General features: G+C 39.8%; 2 protein-coding genes across 2 annotated transcripts; one reads left to right on the forward strand and one right to left on the reverse strand.

Moving 5' to 3' along the window:
• Positions 1–16,737: 16,737 nt before the first annotated feature.
• On the reverse strand, positions 16,738–23,306 carry polr1d (RNA polymerase I and III subunit D). Its single transcript, XM_028416465.1, has 5 exons — positions 23,212–23,306; positions 19,191–19,288; positions 18,742–18,818; positions 18,237–18,319; positions 16,738–17,615 (listed from the first exon to the last, which is right to left on the reverse strand). The coding sequence occupies exons 1-5, from the start codon at positions 23,248–23,250 to the stop codon at positions 17,568–17,570; spliced, it is 345 nt and encodes a 114-aa protein (XP_028272266.1). The 5' UTR covers positions 23,251–23,306; the 3' UTR covers positions 16,738–17,567.
• Positions 23,307–23,861: 555 nt separating this feature from the next.
• Positions 23,862–26,982, forward strand: sybl1 (synaptobrevin-like 1). Its single transcript, XM_028416268.1, has 8 exons — positions 23,862–23,994; positions 24,387–24,564; positions 24,752–24,809; positions 24,933–25,070; positions 25,220–25,310; positions 25,480–25,547; positions 25,682–25,774; positions 26,014–26,982. The coding sequence occupies exons 2-8, from the start codon at positions 24,419–24,421 to the stop codon at positions 26,077–26,079; spliced, it is 660 nt and encodes a 219-aa protein (XP_028272069.1). The 5' UTR covers positions 23,862–23,994; positions 24,387–24,418; the 3' UTR covers positions 26,080–26,982.
• Positions 26,983–27,952: the final 970 nt, after the last annotated feature.

The raw sequence follows: 27,952 nt of genomic DNA on the forward strand, positions 1-27,952 counted from the left end.
ATTGGACCCAATTACCTTGGACGTTACCTCCTGATCAGGACTCGGATAGATATTTAATATAGGCTGTCAAAGTTAGAGCATTAACGTGGATTAATCCAGCATAATGATTAATTTGAGTAATAACAACTGCAGTGCAGGATGACTCTCTGGCTTGGTTCAAGACTCAGATGAGCTGTTTCCTTTGCAAAATTTCCCAGTTTGGAGATGGATGAAGTATTTATAGTCTGCAGCAATGTGTTTTGGGCAGTTTGTCAAAGTATTGTGCCTGTTAAAATGGGCAGTTGATGCGGCTGCGATGAGCAAGTGGCGAGCACCCTCGGGATACACACACACTGAGTTTAACCCTAACCCTAATGTGCCCCGTGACAGCACGAAGGTGCAGGACATCACAGCCAAGATAGCCCAAATGATCACAATAAGTGACCTACCATTCACCCTTGGAGAGAACCCTGCATTGGCAGATACTCGATACCCAATGACTTGGACTCGAGGGCAAAAAAAACACAGCAAAGCTCTTTGCTGTCACACTAGATTTAAAAAAGTACACTGAGATTTACTTTTGCACATATGCATCTGCATGCTGACTGACTCCTAACAGGTGCACTAAAAAGGTCATGTTTTGTACAGAGGTTGTTGCAGAGGACGTATAGTTGGCTATAGTCAGTTCATCCGATCCTCAGATTTGGACTCATTGTGATTAAAAGTGTATGATTTCTTTCTTTCTACAGTGATATTTTCAACAATTAATCTTACACTGAACGTATAATTTCACCATGATTGATATTTTTCACATTTGAGTCATTTATTCTGTTTTCTTTTACCGCGCTAATCTGTTTCCTCGTCTGTCTGCCTTGTTCGTGCTCTTTGAGCTTGAAAATGTTTTTCTTTCATAGTGAGGGGAGTGAATGAAAGTATTATTACAGATTTTCTGCTTGGTATCATCTTATTGGAAACAAAGCAGTTATAATTATGAGGCTGATGTGAGTTATTTGTTATCGTATTCCAACCTTACCCCCTGTCTGTCTCACATGCTCACACACATTCACACACATAGGGGAAAAAACACATTTATCCACTGTCAGCGTTAAATATGCTGCAGTGTCTGTGTCATTAAAATAAGAGGGGACAACAATAGTGAATTGGCTGCAGCATCTGTTATCTGTGCACCAATCAGAATATGGTTAAACAATAAATGAGCAATGTTCTACACACAAAAAACATGTATAGAGCGATATTATCCCATGACACTATAAATATGTTGGAGGCTGTCATACTAAAGAACACATCTCTTGTTGTTTGTGTTGAACAGTACAGACAGGATGATGTTCCTCTCTTATCTTCATCACTGGTTCTCTCTCTTTTAGTCTCAGTCTCCGCTTTTTGTTCTGTATCTCTTCCCCTCACAAAGCCAAGCTTTCCTGGGTGCAGTCTTTTTATGTGCCTGCCTCTGTTAAGAAAATAATGCAATGAAAACACACACACACACACACACACACACAGAGGATATTCTGATACTTACATGCTTTTGGTATTCATTGTAAATGTATCAGTCCGACAGTGAAAAACTGGGATCCAAGGTGTTCTGGAAAGCACGATGAACTAATGGCCTGTTGCTGTTTAACATGTGACCACCATTTGACAACCTCCATGGGTGACAAAGGATGCCAGTGCATCAGTGCCACGAACTGCAGCTCCTCCATGTTTAACATGTCCAATTGTACAGCAGACGTAAACATATTCACAGCTGGTACAAAAGTTTTGCTCTCTATACGTTTCCCTTTCATGACAACATCTCAGTTCTTTTCACTCTGTCTCCAATGTCTCCTCCTGTGTTCCTCGTCTTTACTACTTGTGCTGTGTCGAACCCTCCAGAGCGTCCTCAGGGATTGTGTTACCTTCTTCAATCTCATTAAACTGTTTTTACGAATAAACAGTTTAAAATACCTGTCTGTGTCCTATATAGATATGAGTCTATAGATAGACTCATCAGAATATGGCTGCAGAGCCCATTAAAAATCATGTTTTAAACAAGTTGCATCTGATCTCATGAAGGACTTCATTGTTGGATTTTTTTGTTAAACAGGGTCACATTGCCTATTTCTGCTCTACCTCCTTTTCGCCACCTCCAGAAGATGAAGCACATTTTTCACACGATGTGAGGAAGGGCAATTTCTTCTTGCAATTTCTGCATGCCAAAATTTCTTTTGCAAGAAAGTAGGGCTGGAATTGAGGAGTAATACTGTACAACTTCTCAGTGAGAATTGCCTCAGGTTCTCCAAGCCTTCCTTCCAAAGATCTGTGGAGAGTCTATTAAACAGACTTCTGTGGCGAAGATGTCAAAAAATAGTTTGAGGAAGCTGCGCCTTCGAGCACTCCTGCTGGTTGCTGTAAAAAGAGATTTGGGCACCACAACACTAAGACAATCTAATATCCTGTGCTCCTGTTGAAAGACAATGCTTCTTTTAGTTCCAGCAGCTGGATGCATCCACACACTGCGGGCAGTGAGCTGACATTGCATGGTCAGTGCACATTGTGTGTGTTTGTGCTGGCATGCTGTACACAACAAACAACACACAGCAGTTGGTTTTATGTACTGTTGGGACATGAGCTCCACACACAGGGCAGTGATGTTACTGTACACATGAGGCACCTCCACAGCCACACAGGTCTATTGTATGAAAAGGCATCAACAGATATATTCACTATTTTCTTTTTCCCCATTTCTTCACTGGGTCTGCCTATCATTATCACTGTTGGCTTATCAAGTGTGATACAAATAAAGTTTGACTGACTGATCATCATCAGCTAAAAGATTTGTTATATTATGTCCATGAACATCTATCCACACCACATCATCCACTCTTTTTTTCTGTTTTATTTCTACTCTCAGGCCTTTTTGATGTTTTCTTGCAGGTGTGGGTGGATGACGAGTTTTCCTTTAAAAGGTGGTCGATTTTTTTTTTATGCCTGCTGAGAGGCAACCTTTGATTCGACACAATGTGGCATTCACAGTAAAAGAACTCGCATAGGATGAAGTATTTAACTTCATGGGAAACATGTCGCGCTAACTAGACTCTTATATTTAAGGTTGTTCCATTAACAGCATCTTTCAGCTCTATTCTCTGCTAAAGCTACAGACCTGAAGCTCCCAAAACATTAAATGTGAAATCATGAATAGGGTTTGATATTGTTGCACTTTCTGGGATGTTCAATGAACAAGTACAAAAAAGAAATGATCTTTACGGATCAGGAAGAAGAGCTTTGTCTATTGTTGTCCTAAAGTTTTCCCTGAAAGTTGCAGCCATGTTTATTTCTGCTGTAAGTTATAGGCATTTTTGCATAGAGGTGTATGTGGATTGACCTACTTTTAACAAACAAGATAAGGTATGTAAACTAAGTTTACCTTCCAGTTATCATTCATTTTTATGTTATCAGGCCTCTACTTCCTGAAGCTGTTGTTTGCAGCCTTTCTGCCTGGAAAATATTACAAATTAGGCAAATGTGTGAGCCTGTCTCATCATCATGATTGACAGTTTTATCAGTCTGCTTACAGTCCTTGGTTTTATCAGTTTTTCTCCATCATCATCTGCGCTGGTGTGTTTTCATATTGCTGCTGCATTACATTACACCCTGTCAATCACCTGACGGCCACATGATTACAGCTGATGTGTCTGTTAGACTGAGAGAACCTGAATTCACACAACTACAGTGTGTTTAGATGTTATTTGTAGAGCTAGACTCATTATATCTTACCATAAACAGCAAAATTACTACAGGCCAGAAGGGGGGAATGATATTCAAGGCAGATAGCAGAACAAAAAGTAGAAACAACAACTGAAGGAAACAAAAAAAACAAGCAAAGCAACTGATGAAACAGAAAATGGAAAACTCAGGTCTGAACAGAGGGACAAATGAACTCCAGTCAAACAAATAACCTCTAAAGTCCTTTCCTATCCATTATTCTTGCCCTCAATGGAACCACTTGATGAAAGCTGGCTTCTTTGTGATGATTTGCATCTGTTCTTGTTAGTATTAAGCATTTATTTTGTTAGTCTTTAGAACATTGCTATGCAAAGAATATTGGGACGGTGTTGCCTCCTTCCCTGTGATAACAAAATGGAAAGTCAATCAGACCTTCACTACCAGTTTTGGTAGTCACTATATATATTTCAATCAGGAGAGACTGAGAGGTGACTGAATGAAAGTGAATTGGAACATGCTTTGGAATTTTAGACTCTGATGCGATGACCACATCCAAAAGGGGGAAGAAGCAGGTGGAGAGGCCACTAGAATCAAAAGTCCCCCTGGGTCTAGACCTGGTGGTGGTGAAGAAGGCTGGAGAGCAGGAGAGAGGAGGCATTGAACTGGTGTGAATCTGGTGGTGCCTGGGGTGGAGGAGGGTTGCTGGAGTCGATCTGAAGGGCAGCTGGAGGAGAGACGAAAGACTTTTAAATGTTCTGCTATGTCGTGATTGGGCAGTTAAGGGATGGACCGACAGCTGATTGGTGAGGGAGGTGCTCTCTATTAATCACCTGGCCAGAGTGGCAGGTTAAAGAGAGGGAGAGCAAGGGAGCGAGAGAGAGTGAGGGTGAAGAGGGAGAGACGGATAGAGAGATAATTGGTGAATGACGTGCTTTAAACAATGATGAAGAGCAGAGTCTTCCTGATTGGCCTTACACTAAGAGCTTCATATATATATATATACTTCACTGCTGAGAGGGAAAGAAGAGGCAGCCCAGTTCACAAAGAAAGAGTCAGTCTGAAACTTCAGAACGGTGAACTGCATGTTCAAAAGAAAAGAAAAGAAGAAATTACAATGTGTTTTTATGTGTTTACATGAGATAAGCGTATTATTCTTATTTTGAGTAAGAAGGGAGCCAGAGCAGCATGCTGCTTCTCAGATTGGTAAATGAGAATCTGCAGTGGCCCCCTGGTTTGGTTTTGTTCAGTGGTTTTTTCCCCTCTTGTCTCATAGTAGGGAGCCACTAAGGAACGGGTCTCTGATTGTTCTGTGGTTTTAATCCCCCAAAGTTATGTAGCCTAGCACGATTCCACACCGTGCTTCAGTGCTTCAACACACATGAATGAACAGCTGATTGTACTCCAACTTTCAGACAGATCTAAGCACAGGCCCTAGACAGGGGAAAGAGCAGGAAGGAAAGCTTGCACTGTTCCAGCTGCTGCTGTAGGTGCTGGACATGGTGCATGGCCTAATTTATCCTGCTAATGAGTAATGAGAGCTCACAAAGGATGGAATGACATGAAAGGTGTCGCTTGGAATAATTAACCTGCAGAGAATTCTGCTGTTATGTAGCTCACTCAGTGTTTATGTTGTGATATGTCATGAATGTGAGGAGCGACGCTCCTGATTGGCTGCACATTGAGGGTGCAAAACACATTTTTTAACAATGTTCACTAATATGTGTTTCTAAAAACATTTTAGACATTTGAAAAACATGCTTGTTTTCATTAAGGATGATGTTTCCAGAGAGAGAGAATGAAAATGTACCTACTCCAGTCATTTGAAAAAGTAGCTGAAACGACTGCGCTAATGTTAGCAGCAGCTGTTGAACGTGATAAACAGAGTTAGCAGGATCAAGATGGTTTTCTTTTAACCTAGCCAGGCAATTAGATCAATTTAAAATAAAGTGTCAACCTCTAGGCCTAAAAGTCTAAATGAACCAACACTGCATTTTTTAACCAGCATGCCTCTTTATTATGATGACAGTTTTATATTTTCCATATATTTCAATGGCAGCATCTGTTTTTTACTGCACAAAGTCTCTCAAACATTCAACTGTCTGAAAAAGTGTCTGTTGATGCGTCAAACACCCACTTTAATATAAATAAGAGTCAAGGCTGACGCATAAAGCCTGCAATATCAACAGAGAAAGTTCATATCCACATGAAGGAATCAAATGACTCTTGAAAGTCTTTAAACATTGCATGTACCCCAAAAAACCCCAACCTGCCTTCTTACTCAGACTTCCATGATCTGCTGACATCAGGCAATGTGATCATATGTCCATTACCATAAATGTAACCATGCGTCATATGTGGAGAATGTGTTATCAACCCGTTTAAGGACATGATATATTTATGTTCTGTCTGCTTTTGTGGATGGTTCTGATTCTCTCTTTTGACTTATCTAAATGTCTCTTTTTCCAAGGACTTGGCTTTATACCTCTTTGAAAACACTTCTCGAAGCTCTGTGTTGCTTCACTTCTCATACGTTTTATTAAAAGCCATCTTTTGTTCAGTCCACCTGCCCTTGTGTTCTATGTCTGCAGCAGGAAATAGTTCAAATAAGTTCACAAAAAAAAGAAGTAGGTCTTTACATCTTTACACCATCTGCACACCCACAGGAAAAAGACAGATGTGCTATCCACACATTAATGGCCTTATATTACAGGTTATTTCATGCCATGATGACAACTAAGGGTAAATTGACCATATTCTCCTTTCTCTCTGTGTGTTTCTTAACAGTTTCTGCAGCTATAGCTGATATCATTTCACAAATATGCAAAGGTGTAAAGGTACAGCGAGCCATATAATCATATCAGAAGGCCGTTTGCCGAGTGAAAAGCCAGCCGTTATAGAGACAGGCACGACACCATAATCTCAGAAACATGGGGGTGTTGAGTGATGTTGCAAAACTTCATATTAGGTATGCGTCACCGAATGTTTCCTCAAGGGGCAATTGTCAGGTCTGTCTCGCTAATATTGTATGGACTTGACCTTGCTACATAAGATCATGAATTGATGGTAATCCCTCATGTTGTTTAAGGAAGCTTCCACACCTCTAGGCTAGAGACACTTTTAAAAAAACACTAAAACAACCAGACTGGTTTTTCAGCAGACACCCCTAAACAATAAGCTGGGGGACATTCTCACCGTTCGGTATAAATGGATGTTTCTTTATGTGAAAAGAACCATACTATGGGCTCTAGGTTGACAAATAATTGGAGTGATTCAGAAATAACTAAAAAGACAACCTACTTATGTGCATGAATTACGAAATAGTCCAACAGATAAGGTGTCAGCAGCAGAAGAGATTCAAGGAAGAGTCTCTTCCCCAGAGTCTTTGGGCCATATTTACAGTAAGAAGGCAGCTTTAAGATGTTGTTCCTTGTTTACAAAATGTGCACTCTTAGTATGCTGCCACTCAATCAGAGGTGTGCTGTTATTATTGGTGCCTAGTGCGCTATAAACGTTTCTCAAAGGAAACCTGTCACTGCAGACAGCGACTACACCAGCTATCCCTACCTGGTACCAGGCAGCTCAGCAACCCCTCTCATTCTTGAGACATAATCTAATATGTAACTGATGTTTTTCTCAGTTTTTGGAATGCACAGAGCTTCTTCTGGCACTAGCATTGGTGCTCAAATCAGGACACTGTATCAGAAAAACAAATCAATACTCAATCCACACGAGCAAGTGTTGTTTTCAAAATGGAATCAAAGTCAGTGAACACCTTGAATGCTCTTGCCAAAAAAATCTCAAGAGCAAAGCTTTTGCTCTGTCTTATCAATTGTGTCTTCTTACACTTGCCAAGTTCAGCCTTGGCTAGTTAGTAGGTGTGCTGGTGTTTTCCCCCAGACACACACACACACTGGCTTGCCGTCAGAGGCCCTGTTTCCAATGAGGTGCATTTCAATGAAATTTCGGATGCAGAGTGTTTCCTGTAGGGAGAGCAGAGGCAGGCAGTAATTACCTGAAGCTCTTCAAACACTGCTGTGGGGAACACATAAGAAAGTTGCATATGTACACAAACACACACACACTGCCTCTACTGAGTGCTTCATGTAATGAAAGACTGCACAGGATGTTCACCAAGCTGCATGATACGATATGTTTGTATCTCCCACTCATCAGACATTAACAGTGTGTTTGTGTGTTTCCAGAAATTATGAACACAGTAGTGATCTTTCGTGGTTATAACAGAAGACAAAGTAAAACTGTGCACCTCCTCTCAGACTCCACCTGCAGGCTCAGTCAACAGTCAGTCTTAGAAAGTGCTTCTTGTCACTTCACACTCCCTGCTTTGCAGAGTTTATTCATGTGGGAAGTAACAAAGGCATACTATCTACTGTACATATAAACAACAGCAGTGTCAGCTGGAGGTAACCTACTTAAACTCACACACTTTTGTTTACCTCTGCTCACCTTAAAAACAACCTAGATTGGGTGCGCTGAGCTTTATAAGAAAAAGAAAAAAGTCCCCACATACACCTCTTCACCCAGTGTGAAACTGTGCATAGGGTGTCACAAGTCTACTGGAATTACAGGACAGCGATGGGTTTTGAAGAATGGAATAGAGTGGTTCAGAGAAGGTGGGCAAGAACCACAGGACCAGAATAATAAAGACAAACTGAGAATGTGGTGAGCATGACAGCGTGTGGAATAAGGCAGCAGGACAAAGCCATATGTCAGCAAACACAGAGGCTTTAGTTTGTTTAGTTGATTCAATCTTTGTATTTTTAAGACTGTTACCAGATGTAAATGAGTGAATAAAGGTATTTATTTTGTATATGTTTGATGTAGTAGCATGTATACTGTCAGTGTGACACTGTCAGTGTAAGACTGGCTTCTTGGGTCTCAAACCTGCGGCTGAGTTCTTGATGTGCCAGCCTGAGATATTTATTTTATTTTATACTTTAACTCTATGCTATGTTTTCACTTCATGAGTTCATGAATCTGAACATTGATCCTTTCAGGGTCTGGATCAGAGTTCTTCTGCAGCCTCTCCATCTTCCTCTTTGTCAGCTTGTCCATGTTGATGTAGCTCTCCTTCCCTCTTCTGTCCCTGCCTCTGGACTCCTGTGTCATGCAGCTCTCGGGCCAGCTGCAGGACTTATGGCCTGGTGAGGTGTATCAGTGACCCCCCTGTGCACCTTCTCCTGCAGACCTCTGATCTGTCTGTGTAGTTGTTTACTGTGGACCTGTAGACCTCCTGGTCTGCTTCATCTTCCTCTTGTCTCTGCTCAACTCTCCTGTTGTTGAACATTGCTTGATTGTCCATTTCTTAGCTGGTTTGTTGTGTTGGTTTAAGTGTTAATGTGTGAACGTTGTATCAGTGTGTATCAGTGTGTATCGGTGTGTATCGGCGTGTATCAGTGTGTATCGGTGGTCTCTTTGATTGTTTCCTTTACAGTGTTACCTGCTGCTACAATGAAAGGCTGTGATACCTTTTTGTCTTATTGTCCCATATGAGGTCACATGAGTCTGGTTGCTATGGTCACCATCTGTAAATTGTAATTGAAATATTGAATTAATATCAAATAATAAAAATGATAAAAGTATGAAAATATAATATTATATATTATATTATAAAAGTATAGCACACACACATATTTACTGAGCACAATGCAAACGTAGCTCCTGGACCAAACACTAAGAATTCATGATGCTCCCCTTGTGGTTGATTTGCAATAGTAAGAGCAGCAGAGTGCTCCACAGCCAATAAATCAGTCCTTGGAATCTAATGGAGAGATTATTGCTTCCAGCACAAACTGTATTTCCAATTTATGTTGTTTTACACTCAGCAAAATAGAACTTTGGTTTGGTTTATGGAGGGACTATGGGGACTATTAATTCACCTTTAATGGAGCGTCTCTGTAAATGACAACTTTACTGAAAATATGTACCATTATATTGTAAAACAGATCCTTCAGTAGCTTTAGGAAAGAAATTAAACTGTTAAGGTAATCTACTTTTTTTAAAAAAGAGATTCTGCTGTATGCTGTATAGTGCCCATGCAGTAAACAGTAGTTATAAAACAAGTTTGATTGCTGCAGCTGAATCATTGCTTTGAATGCTGATGTGAAGCATTGCTCTGAATTGCTGGAGAATCAGAGCAATTCAGAGCTGTGTATGCCTCTGTGTGTCAGCCTGTCACCATGGTAACAGGAGACCTCAAAAACCACTCCAACTTTGAGAGCCTGGCGTGCGGAAACTATTCAGAATTAGAAAATTCTGAATACAAGTTTGATAGAGCAGCATCTAATGAGCGTTTTAAGACAAAATGGAGTCTGTAGCGTGAAATTTGTAGGAGGAGATACATTTGGCAGATAACCCTCGTTGAAGGGCTCTCTCATAGACTCCCATGTTAAAAATGACAATGAAATTGCTTAATATTTGAAAAATTATAATTTTTTAAAGAAAAACTTGAAGTTGACCTGGAATGTCCTCTGTGAGATGAACATTTTGATAGTTGAATGGCTGAAATTGGTCAATGTATGCTGAAGATACGCTGTGCCAAAAAACGTACGTTTGCTTGCAGCAATCAAACTAAAAAAAGAAAAGAAAAAAGAGACTTGATTGCATGACAAGTGTCATCACAAATCAGCTTGTAGGTTTTATTTTGAAAGTGCAAACTTTTCCTTGGTACCACCTCCTAAACCGTGTTGTGTAACTACATCAGGTTTCTGTGACAGTAATTCTTCTTCTCCTTTAAAACCCCTAAAATTAGGCTGTCACACTGCTGGATTCACATCATCATCTGTTAATTCCATCTATTCATTCTGACACAGTAAAGTTACAGCTTCATTCAGGTGTAGCCCTTTCCTGCCTCTCTCTCTAAAAATCCTGTCCTCATATTTATGTGCCACTAGTCACCACTTCTACAGAGAAGTGATCAGGGTGCTCATTGGGACGTGAGCCGAAGGAGAAAGATAGATGGCTGTACAACCCTTCCTTTATTTGGACCAGGTGCAGGGAGAGACATTCTTTGTTACCGCTTGGCTTTATGAATGAGGTTAGATCGGCATAGATTCAAATTAATTAAATGAAAATCGAACCTATTTTAATTTTCTGCAGAATGTTGGACGAGGTTGAAGGAGCAGATTATTTTTTCCCCTTGTTGTGCTTATCACCTGAATGAGTTCTTTCAAGCAGATCTGCCAGGTACCTCGGCTAAGGAGCTGACAGTGGAATATGGTGTTATCCATTAGAGTGATAAGAGCTTATTAGTGTAAGGGCAGACAGGGCAAAGCATGATGGGGGGGAGAGGAAAAAAAAGACATTCCTGTGTGAATGTCTTCTAGAAACAACACCCGGGTAATAATATTTTGAGAGAAGGATCATTGACGAACGGATGAGACAGTGACTCACACTTCTTGTCGTAAATCAGCGTGAACTTTCAGACCCGCTGTGATGATTTCAGCTTTATGAAGCATTGCTTTTCATTATTGCACAGAAGATATAGGCCTGCTTTAGAAAAACACATACTAATGCGATGATGAATGAAACTGATGATTAAAGATGAGAGCCAGAGAGACATTAGGACAGACTGAGAGGGCTGCAGCAGGTAAAAGACAGACGATGTGAAGGCTGGGTAACTGAGTTCAGTTTGAAACTCTCTTCTCGTCCTCTCATTCTTTTCATCACAGTTGTGCAAAAAGAGTCGCGGATTAGTTTACATTTTTTTACAAGAAATCGTCTTCGTGTTCGATGATTATAAGGTATAATTGTATGTCACCAATACTGAATGTGATGTATTATCTTTAATGTAATTGTTCAATCTGATAGATCAATATGGTATTTAAAAAAAAAACATTGCCATGAAAAACAGACACTGTTCTGTTCACCAGAGAGGACCACATCCAATACCAATATAGTCCCCGCAAAATCTTGAATACTCAAATCTGATTGGTCAATGATTCTGGGGTCTGTTAGTTCGAAAAAGTCAAACTATTTCAAAGTGTAACAGGCTGTTCATAAGGACACTGCTCTGATCAGTACCACATCTAAAATGCTGAAAGAATTAATCCAACATTGTGCAAAATTATTATTTTTTTAAGCTGTGTAATAAGTGGGATTATACACAGTGATCCTTTTGTTATGACACTTTTATCACAGACAGGGTCATATACAATCAGAGGTAATCCAGCAATGATACAGATCAACGTCACTGGTGTTCTCTAATGAGAAAGAAGGAAAAGTATCACTGTCAGTGAGGTAAGTGATGAGCAAAGCCAATTTCCAGGCAAAGAGTATACAGCAATAAAATATGTACTGACTTATAGGTTTCTATAGTTTGACAGAGCACAAGCAAGAATGGGGGAGATCTGTGCTGTGGATGCATGAAAACAACCTGCTGTCATGAAGCTGCTATATAGGACAATGACGTAAAATTCATTCGCATGTAAAAGTCACAACAAACCCTTTATGACCACACAAATCCATTTGTGATCTGTATCCACACACACACACACACACACCTATGTTGTTACATCCTGTGCCAGTAAGGCGGTATGTGAGTTAATGAGCCAACTAGGTTTACTGTCTAAGCACACACACAGCTGGATGTGTAATGTGCCAGATGCCATTGGCTGAACAAACAGCGGGTTGAATCGGAAGGGAACCAACTTTAGCTCAGCAGCATTAGTGTAATTGATGGCACCCATTCAGTCCAAAACTATATTTGAACACGGGCTTTTCCAAAGGCCCCTGTGTGCACCGCGGGCCCTCAGAATGTGACAAATCAATACCACCGATCACACAGGCATACTGTGGAGTGCTGTGAGTGGGTTATTGAAAGCATATTAGAGCATATTTTTCTCCTTTTAACTGTGATTTCAGCTCAATTTAACTTATATTGAAAGCAAGGCCTAACAAACAGCACATCTGAGGAGCTGGTTTTTTTAGTGTAGTAGCTGTAATTTCAGGCAGATTGGTGCAGTGAAGCCAAAAAATTATATAGTAGGGCTGAATATTATGGACTTCCTATAAACACCCTCTACCCATAGCAACACCAGGGCTAATACATAAGTCTGACATCAACACACCATCTTATGTATGTGTAATAAGATAATAAAAGTGTAAATAAAAGTAGCATTTATTCACACACTTCAGGACTTCATTAGACACAGACTGCCTGATTCCATTAAATACTTGAACTAAACTTCACAGCAAGCTGCTCCATATTCATCCTGACATTTAACAACGTTTGAAAGTAATTACTAAATAATCTAACTAAGCACTTCATTTGAAATAAGCCCTGCAATTAAATGAGCCACGGCCATGGTGTCAATTGGAAATCTATAAAGTGATCTTATTATTATCTCCTTAGCACAGGTGGAATTCTGGGGAATGTAGTTCCAACAGTTTCACCGATTCTTATTCCACAGTTATTGTTAATAAGAGGATCATTAAAAGCTTGCTGAATGGGATATTATATTTCTTTTACTACGAGCACGCGCCCATCTTCAATCAGTGTTAATGAGAGTTTGATAGACTGGGATATTTAGCAGCAAGGTCAAACTCATGTGCGAGAAATAAATACGCTCATTAGAGAAAGTTGGATTTCTGTGATGATGGATATTTGGTGCATGCTTGTGTCTTTTTTGTAGCAGGTGGTTATGATTTACATTTGAAGGAACTGCTCTGAAAGAGCATCTACAATGTCAAAGTAAGGAGGAGGAATACAGAAAAAACAGGAGAGCTAAAGAGTGGAGTTCTTTTTAAGAGGAGAGGAGGAAAGAAATGGAAGGACGCAGACACGAACAAAGAGCTGAAATGATTTGTAGAAATAGACGATGGACGAGTAAATAGATTGATGGATGGTAAACAACGCTCCGGGTCATGATGATGCAGCTGTGAGCTGTGCTCCTGTTCACCTGTCATTACCACACACACACACACACACACACGCACACACACACACACATGCAGCATCACAGTTTCTCTTCTGTAGCACTTCACACATAGAAATCTGTGACATTGTGAGGCACAGACATGTGAAGGGTGGATATAAAAGAAAATAAGGAAACATGGAATATAAATATCTATCATCTAAATACTCGTTATATGATCTAAAGGGGCAAATCTGAGTCAGTGGATGGAATGTTGGAACTGTGAGTGTGGAAACATGAACATTTTCAGGACTCTTTCCACAGGTCTGTCCACTGTTGTGTGCCAGTGTGAGGCTGCTGTCTGTGGATGCGTTCTCTCTCGCTCGCTCTCTCTCGCCTGCTCCGTCCAGGCTTCCTGTGGAGCAGGTGAGCAGAGTGCAGCTGTTTCCACTCGGCCCTTAACAGTGTGTAGTTCTAAGCTGGCTGTGGAGCTGTGGCCTGTGCCAGTGGGCCAACGTGTGAGGTTCCACTAATGCCTGTGACTCTGTACAGTAGTCGGAGGGCATTTGATTGTTCTGAGTTCTCCACATGAGAGTAGCTGACTTCAAGTCAAAAGATTTTTCTGCTTATTTGCTGCACCATTGGCTGCTGTTGAGTTACTTTTATGTTGTTTTTTTTGTTTTTTTTCAATAAATGAAACTGCACTGTCCTTGCTTCTGCCTCCTGACCTCTTATCCAGCCTTAGTTTCATTCATTCTTACTCTCCATCATCATCCCCTGGACAAAGCAGAGAGCGTAACAGCAACAAAACGTCAGAATACATTGATTGATTAATTATAGCCAATCAATAACAAACAATAATCAGCCGCAGATCAAACAGACCATTTCCATCCTTTACAGCTTATGGCAGCTTTAGACAGCAGTATACTAAAATTGCATGGTGTCTATTTACTTTTGATCACCATCATTTCAGCCATTGACCTACTTCTCTTTCCTAATGGCACTTAGGTCGTCATTAGATGTTCTTCCAGCAGAGAACTATCAGGGAATGGGAAAGGACATACAAGAGATTTAAAGCAGAGCTTGAACTGAGGATGCTACAGATAATGTCTAAATTACACCAACAGCACCTATTTTTAGAAAGAAGCTCAGATTTCACAGCATGACTGAGATGAGTTCATGAGGGACCTCATTTGTGAAAGGTGCTAACTGACAGCAGTGCTAACTGAGGACCTGGGGATCAACCAGCCATACACAAACAGGAAATCTCACCTTTTCTTCACCACAGCCTCAAACGGTGTAAATGATTTGCTGTGTCCACGTTCTAACATGATCTAGGATCTGTCTGAAAAGTGTTTTTGTAGGCATGAGGAGAAAGAATGTGTTTTGACGGTCAGAGGATAATTGAAAACGTTGCTACATGCACAAAAGGAGACTTTGAGTCAGCCTACAGTACTGAGATTATTTGTGTTTCTTCTTCATCTGTTCCTTCTTTCTCTCATCTCTTGCTTCCTTTGCATCCTATTTCAAAGACCACAGTTGCCAGGGTAACTGATATTAATCCATATAGCCATAAAATCCCGTGTTCTTTTTATTACTATTACCTCTGTGTCTTTGCACTTCTGTCTGTGTGTCCACATGTGTGCTGTTCTAAGTTTTGTCAACTTTCATCAGTGTCCAGCTTGTGTCTGCTTTCATTGTTTCTGCAGGAAAAAGATGGAAAGAATGAAATGGGAGCACACACACACACACACACACACACCTGACTTCATTATCTGCGATCAGGATGTCAGCAGCAGCAACCATGGTAACAAGAGAGAGAGAGAGACTGTTGAGAGCTACTTCACACCAACGCATCATTAATGTCATTTAACTCGCCCCTGTGTGACACTTTCTATCCCTCTCCGTCTGTTTTCCTCTCTCTCTCTCTTTCTTTCTTCCCCTCCTCTTCGCTTTTTCCCTCATCCATCTGTCTCACATTCTCTCTCTCACTCTCTCTCACCGAGTCACTTTTTCATATGCAGGCTTTTGCTGATGACTCACAACACCTGGTTACTTCCCAAATGTGTGTGTGTGTGTGTGTGTGTGTTTGCCAAGCCCTGTCCTGCTGCCTCATTACATCACTGCTGCACTGCACTCACTGTGAGGGCTAATTACTGCCATTTATTTCATTTTGTACATGACTAACAATAAACAGTTCAACACTCGTACAGCCGAACAAAAAGGAAAGAGGATCCTTCCATATGAAGAAACTGCAGAATGTCACATTTCAATATTTTATGCTGTTTATGCTTCTTTCCTACTGAGCTTCCTTTCTGTATTACTATATTTTATTCCGGAATTCAGTCATTTTCCCATGAATTAGTCAATCTTTTTGTGAAACTGGTCATTGATAATGATCCTATAATGATATAAAAACTTTTTTTAGCAAACAGAAATAATTGTGATGGACTCAGGTTGTGTGAGGTGCATACATTTATAGCAGGTCGGTTAATTTAAGATTAGAATTCAGATGGAGTAACAAAATCAAATGGAGTAACAGCGCCATCTGCTGGTGACAGAGGTAGCTGTCGGCAACATTATCATGAACCCATACACTGCCTTTAAGTTTAACAAATTGCTGGGGTTAAGAAATATGACTCGAAATACACAATACTAGGATACTAACAGTTAAGAACAGCTATAAAAAAACACTAAAATAAACCGAACTTCTAACATGGGTTATGCTTTTGGCTAGTTTGGGTCCGAATGAAACTTTGTAAGACTTAAAAAGCATGAAAAAGAAGAGCCCTAGAGAATGTTCTAAATTTCTAAATTTCACGCTCACAACCATGCGCAGTTACTCCAGGTATCCCACAAGGCTCAGTAAATTTACGGTCCATTTAAAACAGGGCTGGCCATTTAGGGGCCTCGTACAGTCCACCTGTGGTTTTAAGTCTGCTAGTCCAGAGCTATTGAGGTAATATGTGTGTCTGAAATAAATTCACTAGCTGTTTTTTTTTTTTACAGAAACAGCTTCAAAAGTGATCAGCTGTTGGTGATTTAGGTTTAGACATCTCCAAAAACACTGTATGAGCTGTGATATTACAGCAAGTCAAACGGCTGCCTGCCTGTTACAGAATCCTTCCATGAGATTGTCCGTTCACAGAAAAAGCAAAAGCAGTCAATATTGGAAAAGTTTAATGTTTTAAATTTATAAAAATGTATAAATAGTACAAAATAGAAAAATGTACAAATGTTTGTATGTCTTTGAATCATTGACTTTGTGGTTTAGTTCGGTTTGTATCCCGGTGCTGAGGTCACGGTTTTCGGTTCAGTTTACATCGTTGTGATTTTTTCCTACTTTTAACAGGATACATGAAAATATCAGCGACCAATATAGAGCATAATTATCAGTAAATTAAGAATGGGTTATTAAATTGTGTTGCTGCTGTTGCCCCTCTGAAGTTTCCATTCTATGTCTGCTTGTGCTGAGACGATGAGATGACGTGACCAACGGGAGCTTTGCACACGACTGGACGCAAAGTGGTGTGGGTCTCCTCTCTGCTCTGACCGCAGCTAAGACTGCTGCATGAAGTCACCTAGATTTGTTGCTAGTTGCTTTTGATTTACAGAATATTTAGAGATATTGGGCAAGCTGGTGACACTCGGCTCCCATGCTTGATTGACTTTATACACTGATGGATGACGTGGTTCCATGTATGCCCATCGTACAAAAGTGAGGCAAAAACATCTCGCTCACAGGCGTCGCATGTTCGAAAAAGCTGCAGTAGAGGGTAGCTGGAAGCAGGGTTTATGACCTATACTGCAGCCAGCCACCAGGGGCAGTCTAGATGTTTTTCCTCACTTAGGAATCCGGTGTTCTTTATAGTAGTACATAATAGTTACATGTTACAAACTTTATTCAGCAGTGGAGAATTTGACATTGCTCCTTCTAGATAACAATACGAAAAATCAACAAAACAATTTTTACAGTATGTTTGTAGATGTTGGTCATTCCATGGGCTGCTCCTGTCTTTCTTTGAACTCATTAACTCTTGCCTGAAACAATATAAGAGAACACCAGTAAGAGTTGGAGATTTGCAAGTACGGGGAGCCTCATATTTACTGTATTCAAAGTCAGCTGACTCATCTTTCCTGCATTCTCTTGCACGTGTGGAGACCTATGTTCACATATTCTTACTTTCCAATAGCAATAGCTGTGGGATCACTGAAGATCCTCCCTAATAATTACACTAAGCTGCCATATCAGAGCAATTTTTTATTTTTGGGGGCAAAAACATGCATGCACTGAAAGATGTTCAAAAAATGGCACGTTGACAGAGAATTTTGGAGTATTACCACCACATTATTAACAGTATTTGTAATATTAACACAATAGTGTTAGACTGGTCAGCTACTGACTTGCTTTTTTTCTCTTTCATTATCGTAACTATCCCAATATATACTTTAAATTCAATACTTCTTTTATTGGTGCTATGCACTGAATCTGTTAACTCCTGCAGACAAAACATGATCTGGTCTAAGAAAGACCCAGACCAAATTCCCTGTAGTTGTCTCAGTGAGGCTTTAGATTAACACAACAACAGTGTGGCTCAGCACCGACAACCATAGACAATCAAGGTCAGATGACTAGCTTACAAAACAGGCGTTCAGGTTTACCTGAAAGGTGTCAAGGACGTGTTCACAAACATCAGTGAGCTCATTTAAGCCCCTACGCAGGATCTCTGCGGCTGGAACTCCTCCTGAAACAATGATAAAAACAATAGATCCAGCGCATTCCAACCATCTCTTGGTCTCATTTCCCATAAGGAGTTTTTGTCATGGATTGCCCTCCACATTCATTTGACCTGAACTTCTCAGAGCCAAACAGTACTGACTTCACAAGCGGCTCTGTGAAACACTGTCATGCTGGAATCACACATCAGATCATGCACAAAGGTTGTAATGAAGAATTCTGCATTAAATTCAACATAAAACGTCTTCATTAGCAGTATAAGCTTTATGACCTTATTCTGTGCAATAATATGAGAAATGTTTGCACTGGCAACTAATTTCCATTGGTTTTTCTTGACTGCTACCAAGTGATGCATTGATAGCAATTGACAGCAAAGCAGATTTTTAGATTAGGATATCATACTTTAATTGTAAACACAAAAAAACAAACCTCGTGTCTGAATGCGAAAGTTGATCTTGCTCTCGGACGGATGTGTGATGGTGTAGCCACAAAACTCCACATCCTCACTGAAAAACAGGAACATGGTCTAAAGTGAGATTTGGGATCATAAGGTTACTCTTGATGATCAAAATGGTCCGAATGATTTCTATGAGCTGTGCAGGAGAAAACCTCTCTCCCAGCTGGATTCTACCACAAATGGCACAAATTAGGCTTTAGTCATACTCTTCAAAATCAGAATCAGAATTCATTTATTTATCCCAGAGGGGAAATTCTTTTTTTGTTAGAGACATAATCAAAGAACTCTAGATGGCATGTAGCTGAAATATATAATAAATATTTAAGTAGCATCTCAATCCCTGAGTTTTATGTAAAACATGATTGAAGTCAAAATAGTCAACTTAAGCAGTTCAAACCTCCGGTTAGCTGTAATCACTTACTTCTTCATGATCATATATCTGAGTGAGTTTCCTAATGTATGGTCTTCATCATGCAGCACGAATGTCACACAGCCTTCATCAGCTCCATCAGCTTGGACCTGGAAAACAAAAAGGGAAACAGCAAATAAAACATAAACAACTCAAACTGAGTAATATGTGCAATGAGTCTCTCTTGTAGTCTTTGTGGACACTTGCTAAATTACCAAAAAACTATATACATTACTAATACAGTAGGCTTGTGCAAAATCGTATCGTGTGCAATTAATCGTCAGAAAAACTGTCACCGATTAATATTTGCCACTTATCTCCTCCTAACAGAGGTTCAACGTCTGTCACCATAAGCCGGAGCCCGAAGAAAGCCGAAGAAAGCGCGACGAGGCCACAACACCGGCTACAGCTGTAGTGTATAGTGCCGCGCATGCGTACGCGACATGCGTTAGGCGTGAAGCGTGGAGCATTGGTTGTTGCCACAGTAACTGGGTGTTTGTTGTTATTAAAAGAATAAACTCCGACTGGAGAAGCTGCCTCCTGATCTTTGTTTATTGACTCCACAGCAAGATACGATAACGTTACAACAGCGAAGTCTCCTCCAGCAGATACTGGAAAGAATTCCACTCAGCCGAGAATCCACAATACCTTCAGTCATTGTGCTCCTTACGACCAAAGTAAGCACTGGAAGAACGTAACGCAGGTTGATTTGCACACACATACATTTAAATGTGGAATTATTTATAACTAAAGTTGCTATCGGATTGTAAAGAGAAGTTACACTAATTTAACAAAAAGTGCTTCAGAATGAAATCTCCTACCCTACCTTTAATTTGCACAGACACATTTTTTTAACTTCAAATCACTTTTTTCTGAACTTATTTGTCCGTGTTAATCTTAATGTTGACATGCACTGCTCTGTGACCTTAAGATAAGAACATCTGAAGGACAAAGTTACTTTAAATGTTTGCTTCATTATTATGTTGAAGCAGTTTGTGCATCTGTTATCAATATATATTTCAAACATGGTTGGTGCCTAAACACTACTCACCAGCTTAGCCTGTTAGAATGAAGGAGTTAACTTGACTGATGATTTGTCTGTATCATTTTAGAACAATGTGGCGATTTAGAGTCAAAAACATGTAATAGTCATCAATTAATCTTCAAATTAATCGTTATCGGCTAAATGCCACAATTAATCGTGATTAAGTTTTTTGCCAATATCGCCCAACCCTATAATACATTGGATACACCTCACAGAGGGACACTGACAGCAGTGTCTACACAGCATATTGATGGCAGCATTCTGCCACCCAGTGGACACACCATTAGCTAGCCGTGTACTGAGAATGAAACGAGTAAATAAAGGCCAAACATGCATTACATGTTAACTTAACCCTCATGCGTTGTTCGGGACATTTTTGTCCTCTGAGAGAAATTTTTCTGTTTATTTTGGCCATAACTTTGTCAATATGTGGACAAATTGAATCATTTTTCCTCAATAAGCTTAATTTTACATAAATTTTGTTAATATGATTTTAAAATTTTTCATAGGTCAACGGTACACTGTGGGCAAATTTTACCCCCTAATGTGTTGTTCGGGGACAAAAACGTCCCCTAACTTTAACGGTTTTAAAAATATATTAGATAAATATTTTTTTGAAATTTTTTTGCATAGACCTTTTAATTAACTTCAGTTCTAATCAACAGTAGTGAAAAAATCATTTTCCCCCAGGATTTTAACCCTTTAATCACCAATTTTATAAGGGGTGGTGCTGAAAATTGAAAAAAAAACACACAAAATGGCTCATTTTTAATAGAAAAGGTGAATGTGGACTGGATTCTTTTTAACCTTTATTACAGTCTTGGTCATGTCAAACATCAGTAAAAAAAATGACTTTATTGCATTATTAGTTTTTGCACAGCACTGGATTTTCTTTTTTTCTCCCATTTTGTCCCATAGACTTACATTATAAACACACTTTTTTTGACTGCACAGCCATGGCACTAAATAATCATGCATTCTTGATTGTTGGTGGTTTACCCTGTTGGTAGGAGGTAACATTTGTGATTTTTACAGTTAACAACTTAATTACCATATTAACCCTTTACCTGCAGGCCTGTGCTCATGTACTGTAGTTTCTGGCTTAAGTATATGGAGTTATAGGGAGTATTTTAGCACATAATTGTGTGTCTACACACTGTGTGTGTATGTTAGAGAGGAAGAGAGCCATTTGCACACTGTCAGGGAAGGAAAGTCAGGAAAATAAAGTTACTAAGTAAGTGAAGTGTACCTAATTCAGACGTACAACGGCAATGCCGTTTTAGCTTTCGGAAAACACGTCCTCCAGTAGAGTGACTTTACTTTTAGGTTAGTGTCTCAGTTGAGATCACTGAATTAGTCTAAGTGAGGTCTAAGTGCCCCTTTTCCATGGTGTGTTGCGCTCCACACGACCATACGTACATGTGCATGTTACTAAATAGACACCATAGATAGATAACTTGATAACATAATAAATAATCATTGACTAACCAAATCTAATCTACAGTTTAGTCCCCTACTAAAATTAGTATTAAAAGTAGTTTAGTAAAGTAAAGTAAAGTAAATTTGTTGCAGCCCTAAAAGTAAGTGCCGGGCCCTTTGATGCTGAGAGGTTCAGACTAAACAAAACAAAAACACTAGTGGACTTGCATGCATCCTCCTGGTCATTTAATGGTGACAAGAGCAGCAAGCCGCATGAAGAGAGGATTCACCTGTGCATGAGTGAAGGATTCACTTGTGAACGAATGAAGGATTCGCTTGTGAACAAGTGACGGATCTACTTGTGCAGCCTTCACAGCTTCACAGCCTGGCCCTTCATAGAGCCAGGCTGCACAATCATTTCCAGAGATTGTGCACAAGTGAATCCTCTCTTCATGTTGCTTTCTGCTCTTCTCACCATCAAATGACCACAAGGTCACATGTAAGACCACTTGCCTTTTTGTTTTGTTTAGTCTGCACCTGTAGACATCAAAGGGCCACACGTGCATAGCAACACTTTCTTTGTTTTTGTTTACTATGAAGACTCTGTGGTTGTGTGTACTCACAGACAACAAGATCAGTGTGCAAATGGCTCTCTTCCTCTCTAACATACACACACAGTGTGTAGACACACAATTATGTGCTAAAATACTCCCTATAACTCCATATACAAGCCAGAAACTACACTACATGAGCACAGGCCTGCAGGTAAAGGGTTAATATGGTAATTAAGTTGTTAACTGTAAAAATCACAAATGTTACCTCCTACCAACAGGGTAAACCACCAACAATCAAGAATGCATGATTATGTAGTGCCATGGCTGTGCAGTCAAAAAAAGTGTGTTTATAATGTAAGTCTATGGGACAAAATGGGAGAAAAAAAGAAAATCCAGTGCTGTGCAAAAACTAATAATGCAATAAAGTCAATTTTTTTACTGATGTTTGACATGACCAAGACTGTAATAAAGGTTCAAAAGAATCCAGTCCACATTCACCTTTTCTATTAAAAATGAGCCATTTTGTGTTTTTTTTTTTCAATTTTCAGCACCACCCCTCATAAAATTGGTGATTAAAGGGTTAAAATCCTGGGGGGAAATGATTTTTTCACTACTGTTGATTAGAACTGAAGTTAATTAAAAGGTCTATGCAAAAAAATTTCAAAAAAATATTTATCTAATATATTTTTAAAACCGTTAAAGTTAGGGGACGTTTTTGCCCCCGAACAACACATTAGGGTAGTGTTTGCGAACAATGCATGAGGGTTAATGCAGTATACGTCATGCTTATTTTACACAATCCCCTTATGCATACGACCGCTTTTAGCGTAGTTTATTCAGACGGAGCTCTCTCTCGCTGCTAGCTACTGTGGCTAGCCACGTGAATAGCATACAGGCAGGAGATGTGCTACTATTAGCTTCTTTTATCGCATAAGATTCTTCCGACAAAATTGTACAATGAAAAACACATGTTGCTGTGTGTGCAATAAAAACACGAAGCATGTCCACCTCTCACCATTTCTAGAATAGGTTTCTTTTCTCCTTCTCCAGCCATGCTGTACGTTCTCACCAGGTCCAGTCAATGCAGTCCTGTTGGGTTTCAGTCCTCAGCGCTGTCTGACAGGCTACAAGGAAAGGCATTCCATTTTAACCCGTAAATTGTGTTTGTTTCCGCTTTTGTCTAACAGCAGAGTTAAATTACACCAGTAAGATTAAGTAATATGGTAAAGAAACCTGCGTACTAGTCTCATTTAATATTTTGATTGGATGAACAGTAATGAGTGAGTAGAAATATAATATTTATTATTATAGATTTATATAATCTCATGATAGCATGTGTACAAATACACGCTTTAACGTGTCATTACATAACATATTTAGTCTACGAAACACATTTTATTTTGTATGTTTGGCGTGAAAGCTATCGACGGACAGTACGCAAGTCACCTGCAAGTCACCTGCAAGCCCAACCAAAGGGGCAAAACAACACCTCTATGACAGCTCGTCCCAACGTCACTGTAACGAGACGTCTGTATGAAAACATCTGACGATTTAACTACGTAATAAGTCATTGAAAAAATGTAGTTCTTAACGCGAAACAATTGAACTGAGTGGGTAGGACAACGACTGTGGTAAAAACTACATTACCCAGCAGGAAAGAGATTTCTTTTCCGGTCTGGAGGATTTGCATAGCAGAAGTCACTCGAAAGGGATTAGCTAGCTTGCTAGCTGCTGAAACCTCTTTAGATGTAGACATTTGCGTTTAATGACCTACTCTGAACATCGCTGATATATAGAGGTATTGAATTTGTCATTTACTATCACCGCTAAGCCCATAAGCTTAGTAGCTAGAGACCTTAACCGATATTGTATTAAACGGCTATCCGGCTCCCTAACGCGGATGTACATTGGTCAACAACATTAGCTTGCTTGTTGTTACCAGCTCGTTAACCTGGCTTTCGTTTTCGTCCATCATCATCGTTTTCATTCGTGACAACTGAATGTACGTGATAATTAGCTTAGTGGCTACTAATGTTAGAATTGAGCTTTCTTATTTATACACATAGATAAAGGTTGTCCTCATATAGCTGCAATGTTTCTCTCCCATATTTCACAATAATCCTCCCTTGCCCCAGCTATTTTGCTGCTTCTACCTGTAACAACTCTCTGTTTTTGTTCTTGTGCTTTCAGCGAGCGATAGAGCTGAAAACCCAGCTGTTGCCATGGCAATTCTTTTTGCTGTGGTGGCCCGTGGAACCACTATTTTGGCCAAACATGCATGGTGTGGCGGGAATTTCCTGGAAGTTACTGAACAGATATTAGCCAAAATCCCCTCTGAGAATAACAAGTTGACCTACAGTCACGGCAGGTAGGAGTCATAACATCACCCGTGTATGCAGTGGCTGCATCTATGTAATGTTTTCTCATATTAGCATAACCTTTGGCTATTGACACTAGGGATGTGATCTGATAAATATATTAAATAATAATACAAAGTATACAGCTGTATAAAATATGTCTCACCTGTTGATCAATCAACCTATCTTTTTCTTTAGCTATCTCTTCCACTACATCTGCCATGACAGAATTATATACCTATGCATCACTGATGATGTAAGTATCTTTTAAAATATTTATTTGGCTGCTGTTAACGTAACAGTAGATATATAGATACATTGTGCACTAGATTTTTTAATTTGTATTTATATAATTTCACAAATGTAATTCTTGTTAAAGGACTTTGAGAGGTCACGTGCATTCAGCTTCCTCAGTGAAGTCAAGAGGCGCTTTCAGACAACATACGGGTCACGAGCACAAACAGCCCTACCCTATGCCATGAACAGTGAGTTCTCCTCTACACTGGCAGCTCAGATGGTGAGTATGGTACAATACTGGAGCTAATTTGGAACATTTGTCGCGCAAGGGCTCAGTGACTGCTGGTTAGTTCGGTATCACATGCAGATTTGAGGATCAGAGAATACACAGATTTTCTTTGCTCTGTCTTTCTTCCTCCATCTTTATAGAAACATCACTCAGATCCAAGGGGATCAGATCGTGTTACTGAGACTCAGATGCAAGTGGACGATCTGAAAGGCATTATGGTGCGCAACATAGGTGAGCTGCTCTTTAGTTTCCTCACTGTACAGTGACGCTAATACACTTTTAATCATTTACATCGTTGAATAATAATTTAAGGACCTGTGCAGTAAACTGAATCAGATACATCTCACCAGCCTTTTGATATGAATCATTATACTGCTATGTGTTTGTGTTCATTTTACAGATTTGGTAGCTCAGAGAGGAGAAAAGCTGGAGTTGCTGATTGACAAGACAGAAAATCTAGTTGATTCAGTGAGTAACAAATGATTATTTTTCCATATGTTCTCTAATGCATCATATTCATCAGTGAGTAAATACAGTAAGTCTTGTTCACTACCTAACCACAGATACTGTGACTGATGGTATTTTTTTTCCTTTTTCTCCAGTCGGTTACCTTTAAAACCACAAGTCGTAACCTTGCACGAGCCATGTGTATGAAGAACCTCAAGCTGACTGTTGCCATTGTACTAGTGGCCCTGGTGAGTAATGACAGTCATCATGAGCTGTTGTTTTATTGACATAGAACATGCTCAAGATTACTTGATTGTTAGACCTTTGGTTTTAATAAAAATGAGACTCAGCTGTTCTGTAAAACATTCACTGTTTATTTCCTGAGGGGCTCTGGAGCACTTGATGTGTTGTTGTGTTTATATGGTTGAGTCTGTGATTATATCAACAGCTCTGCAGGAAGTAAAGTTTGTCCCTCTGCTTTCTCCAGATTGTCATTTACATTATTGTCTCTGCTGCCTGCGGAGGCCTCAGCTGGCCAACATGTGTCAAATGAGAAGAAAGGGAGATAAAGGAAAAAAGGACTTGGGGGAGAAGTGCCTGTTCACCTCTGCTTGCCAGTGGACACAAAAGGAAAGACGAGTTTCCTTGCTTTACTCCTGTAGCTTCAACATCGCTGTTAAACGCATGTTTCTCCTCCTCCTCCTCCTCCTCTTGTATCCTGCCTCCATCATCGCCACCCCATTTTGAGAGCGTGCACCTTTATTTGCCTTTTGGACTAGAAGTCATTTTTCATACCACACTAAAGGACAGCAGCCATGTGGCCTACAGCTGATGAGGAACAATAATCTTGTCGTGTTAATTTTGGTACATTTCATCCTGTCTCTTACACTTAATGACTGATGTAGCAGTGTGTGATACTGTCCTGCACCTATCTGCGGAATTACTCATTCAGACTGATGACCATAGATAGCAAAGTTTCATTTGTTATTTTCCTGCTTTACCTTTGATGTCAGCGGAGATGTGTGGGAGCTGCAAGTGTAGGCCATGTTGTCTTATAAATCCATGCAGAAGGACACGGCAGTGTGCAGTTAAACTGAGGACTAATTCAAAATTGATGCAGTATACTGATATACATTATGTTTTATCACTGAGCACAGTAGTATTCTCTAAAAATTGATGTGAGCATACAAATAAATATTGTACCTTTGACTGACATTACTGATATATAATTGTTCTTTTAACAAAAATCTGAGAATATTTATCTCCTGCCTGGGGACGTAGTCAGAGACTTCCTTTTATGTCTTTAAGGATGTTCAGTGTGTCCATATTCCTTCTTTGTTGGTAAAACGAAGCACTTTTTATATTGTACATAGATTTGCTTCCTGGCATCATATGGATTATGATCATGTAATTATTACACATCCAGGTTTAAATGAATAAAATCTGATGGTATCAAGTGGTTTATCCCGTTTTGCTCTAGTTGTACATATTGATCTCTGAGTGGCACCCCTTGTTGTTGTAGTGGTACATGCCGCTCTGCCTCTGTCTATGGCTCACATATGCCTCTATTTCGAAGCATCATGGCCCACAACACCCATCATACCACTGTCTGTCCAGTGACATATTTTCACATGTACCACAGCCCATTCACAGTAAATACTTGTGTGTTGTATCATATGAATAACACTTGCCATGCTAATGTTACAGTGAGTATGGAAAGTACTCAGACACCCTTACATTTTTCACTCTGTTATATTGCAGCTATTTGCTAAAATCATTTAATCATTCATTTTTTCCTCATTAATGTATGTTGATGAAGATTCTCAGTCATCCAGGTCATCATACGTAGAGAAGGTTGAAGCAAGGCGTCTGGACTTGTAGAGTTTTCTAGAAGACATTTTCTCCTCATCCAAGCAGCTTCATCAGTTCTGACTGTTTGGTGGGAAACATGGTTTATATGTGGTTGCAGACCTCAGTGGGTGGGTCATGTACACACAGCACCCCATATTGACAGAAAACACAGACTTGTTGACATTTGTGCAGATGTATTAAAAAGAAAAAGTGAAATATGACATGGTCCTAAGTATCAGAGCCTTTGCTGTGACTCTCATGTTGAACTCAGGTGCGTCCATTTCTCCTGATCATCCTTCAGATGGTTCTACACCTTCATCTGAGTCCAGCTGTGTTTGATGATACTGATTGGACTTGATTAGGAAAGACACACACCTGTCTGTAGAAGACTTTACAGATGAGGTTCATGAGGTCAGAGGAACTGCCTGAAGAGCTCAGAGACAGAAGGTTACAAAAACTTCTGCTGCACTTAAGGTTCCTCAGAGCACATTAAATGGAAGACCAGAAACCTTCCTAGAGCTGGCCGTCCGGCCAAACTGAGCTATCAGGGGGGAAGAGCCTTGGTGAGAGAGGTA

The sequence above is a fragment of the Parambassis ranga genome, chromosome 10 (assembly GCF_900634625.1).
Source record: "Parambassis ranga chromosome 10, fParRan2.1, whole genome shotgun sequence".
In the NCBI taxonomy this organism is placed as follows: domain Eukaryota; kingdom Metazoa; phylum Chordata; class Actinopteri; family Ambassidae; genus Parambassis; species Parambassis ranga.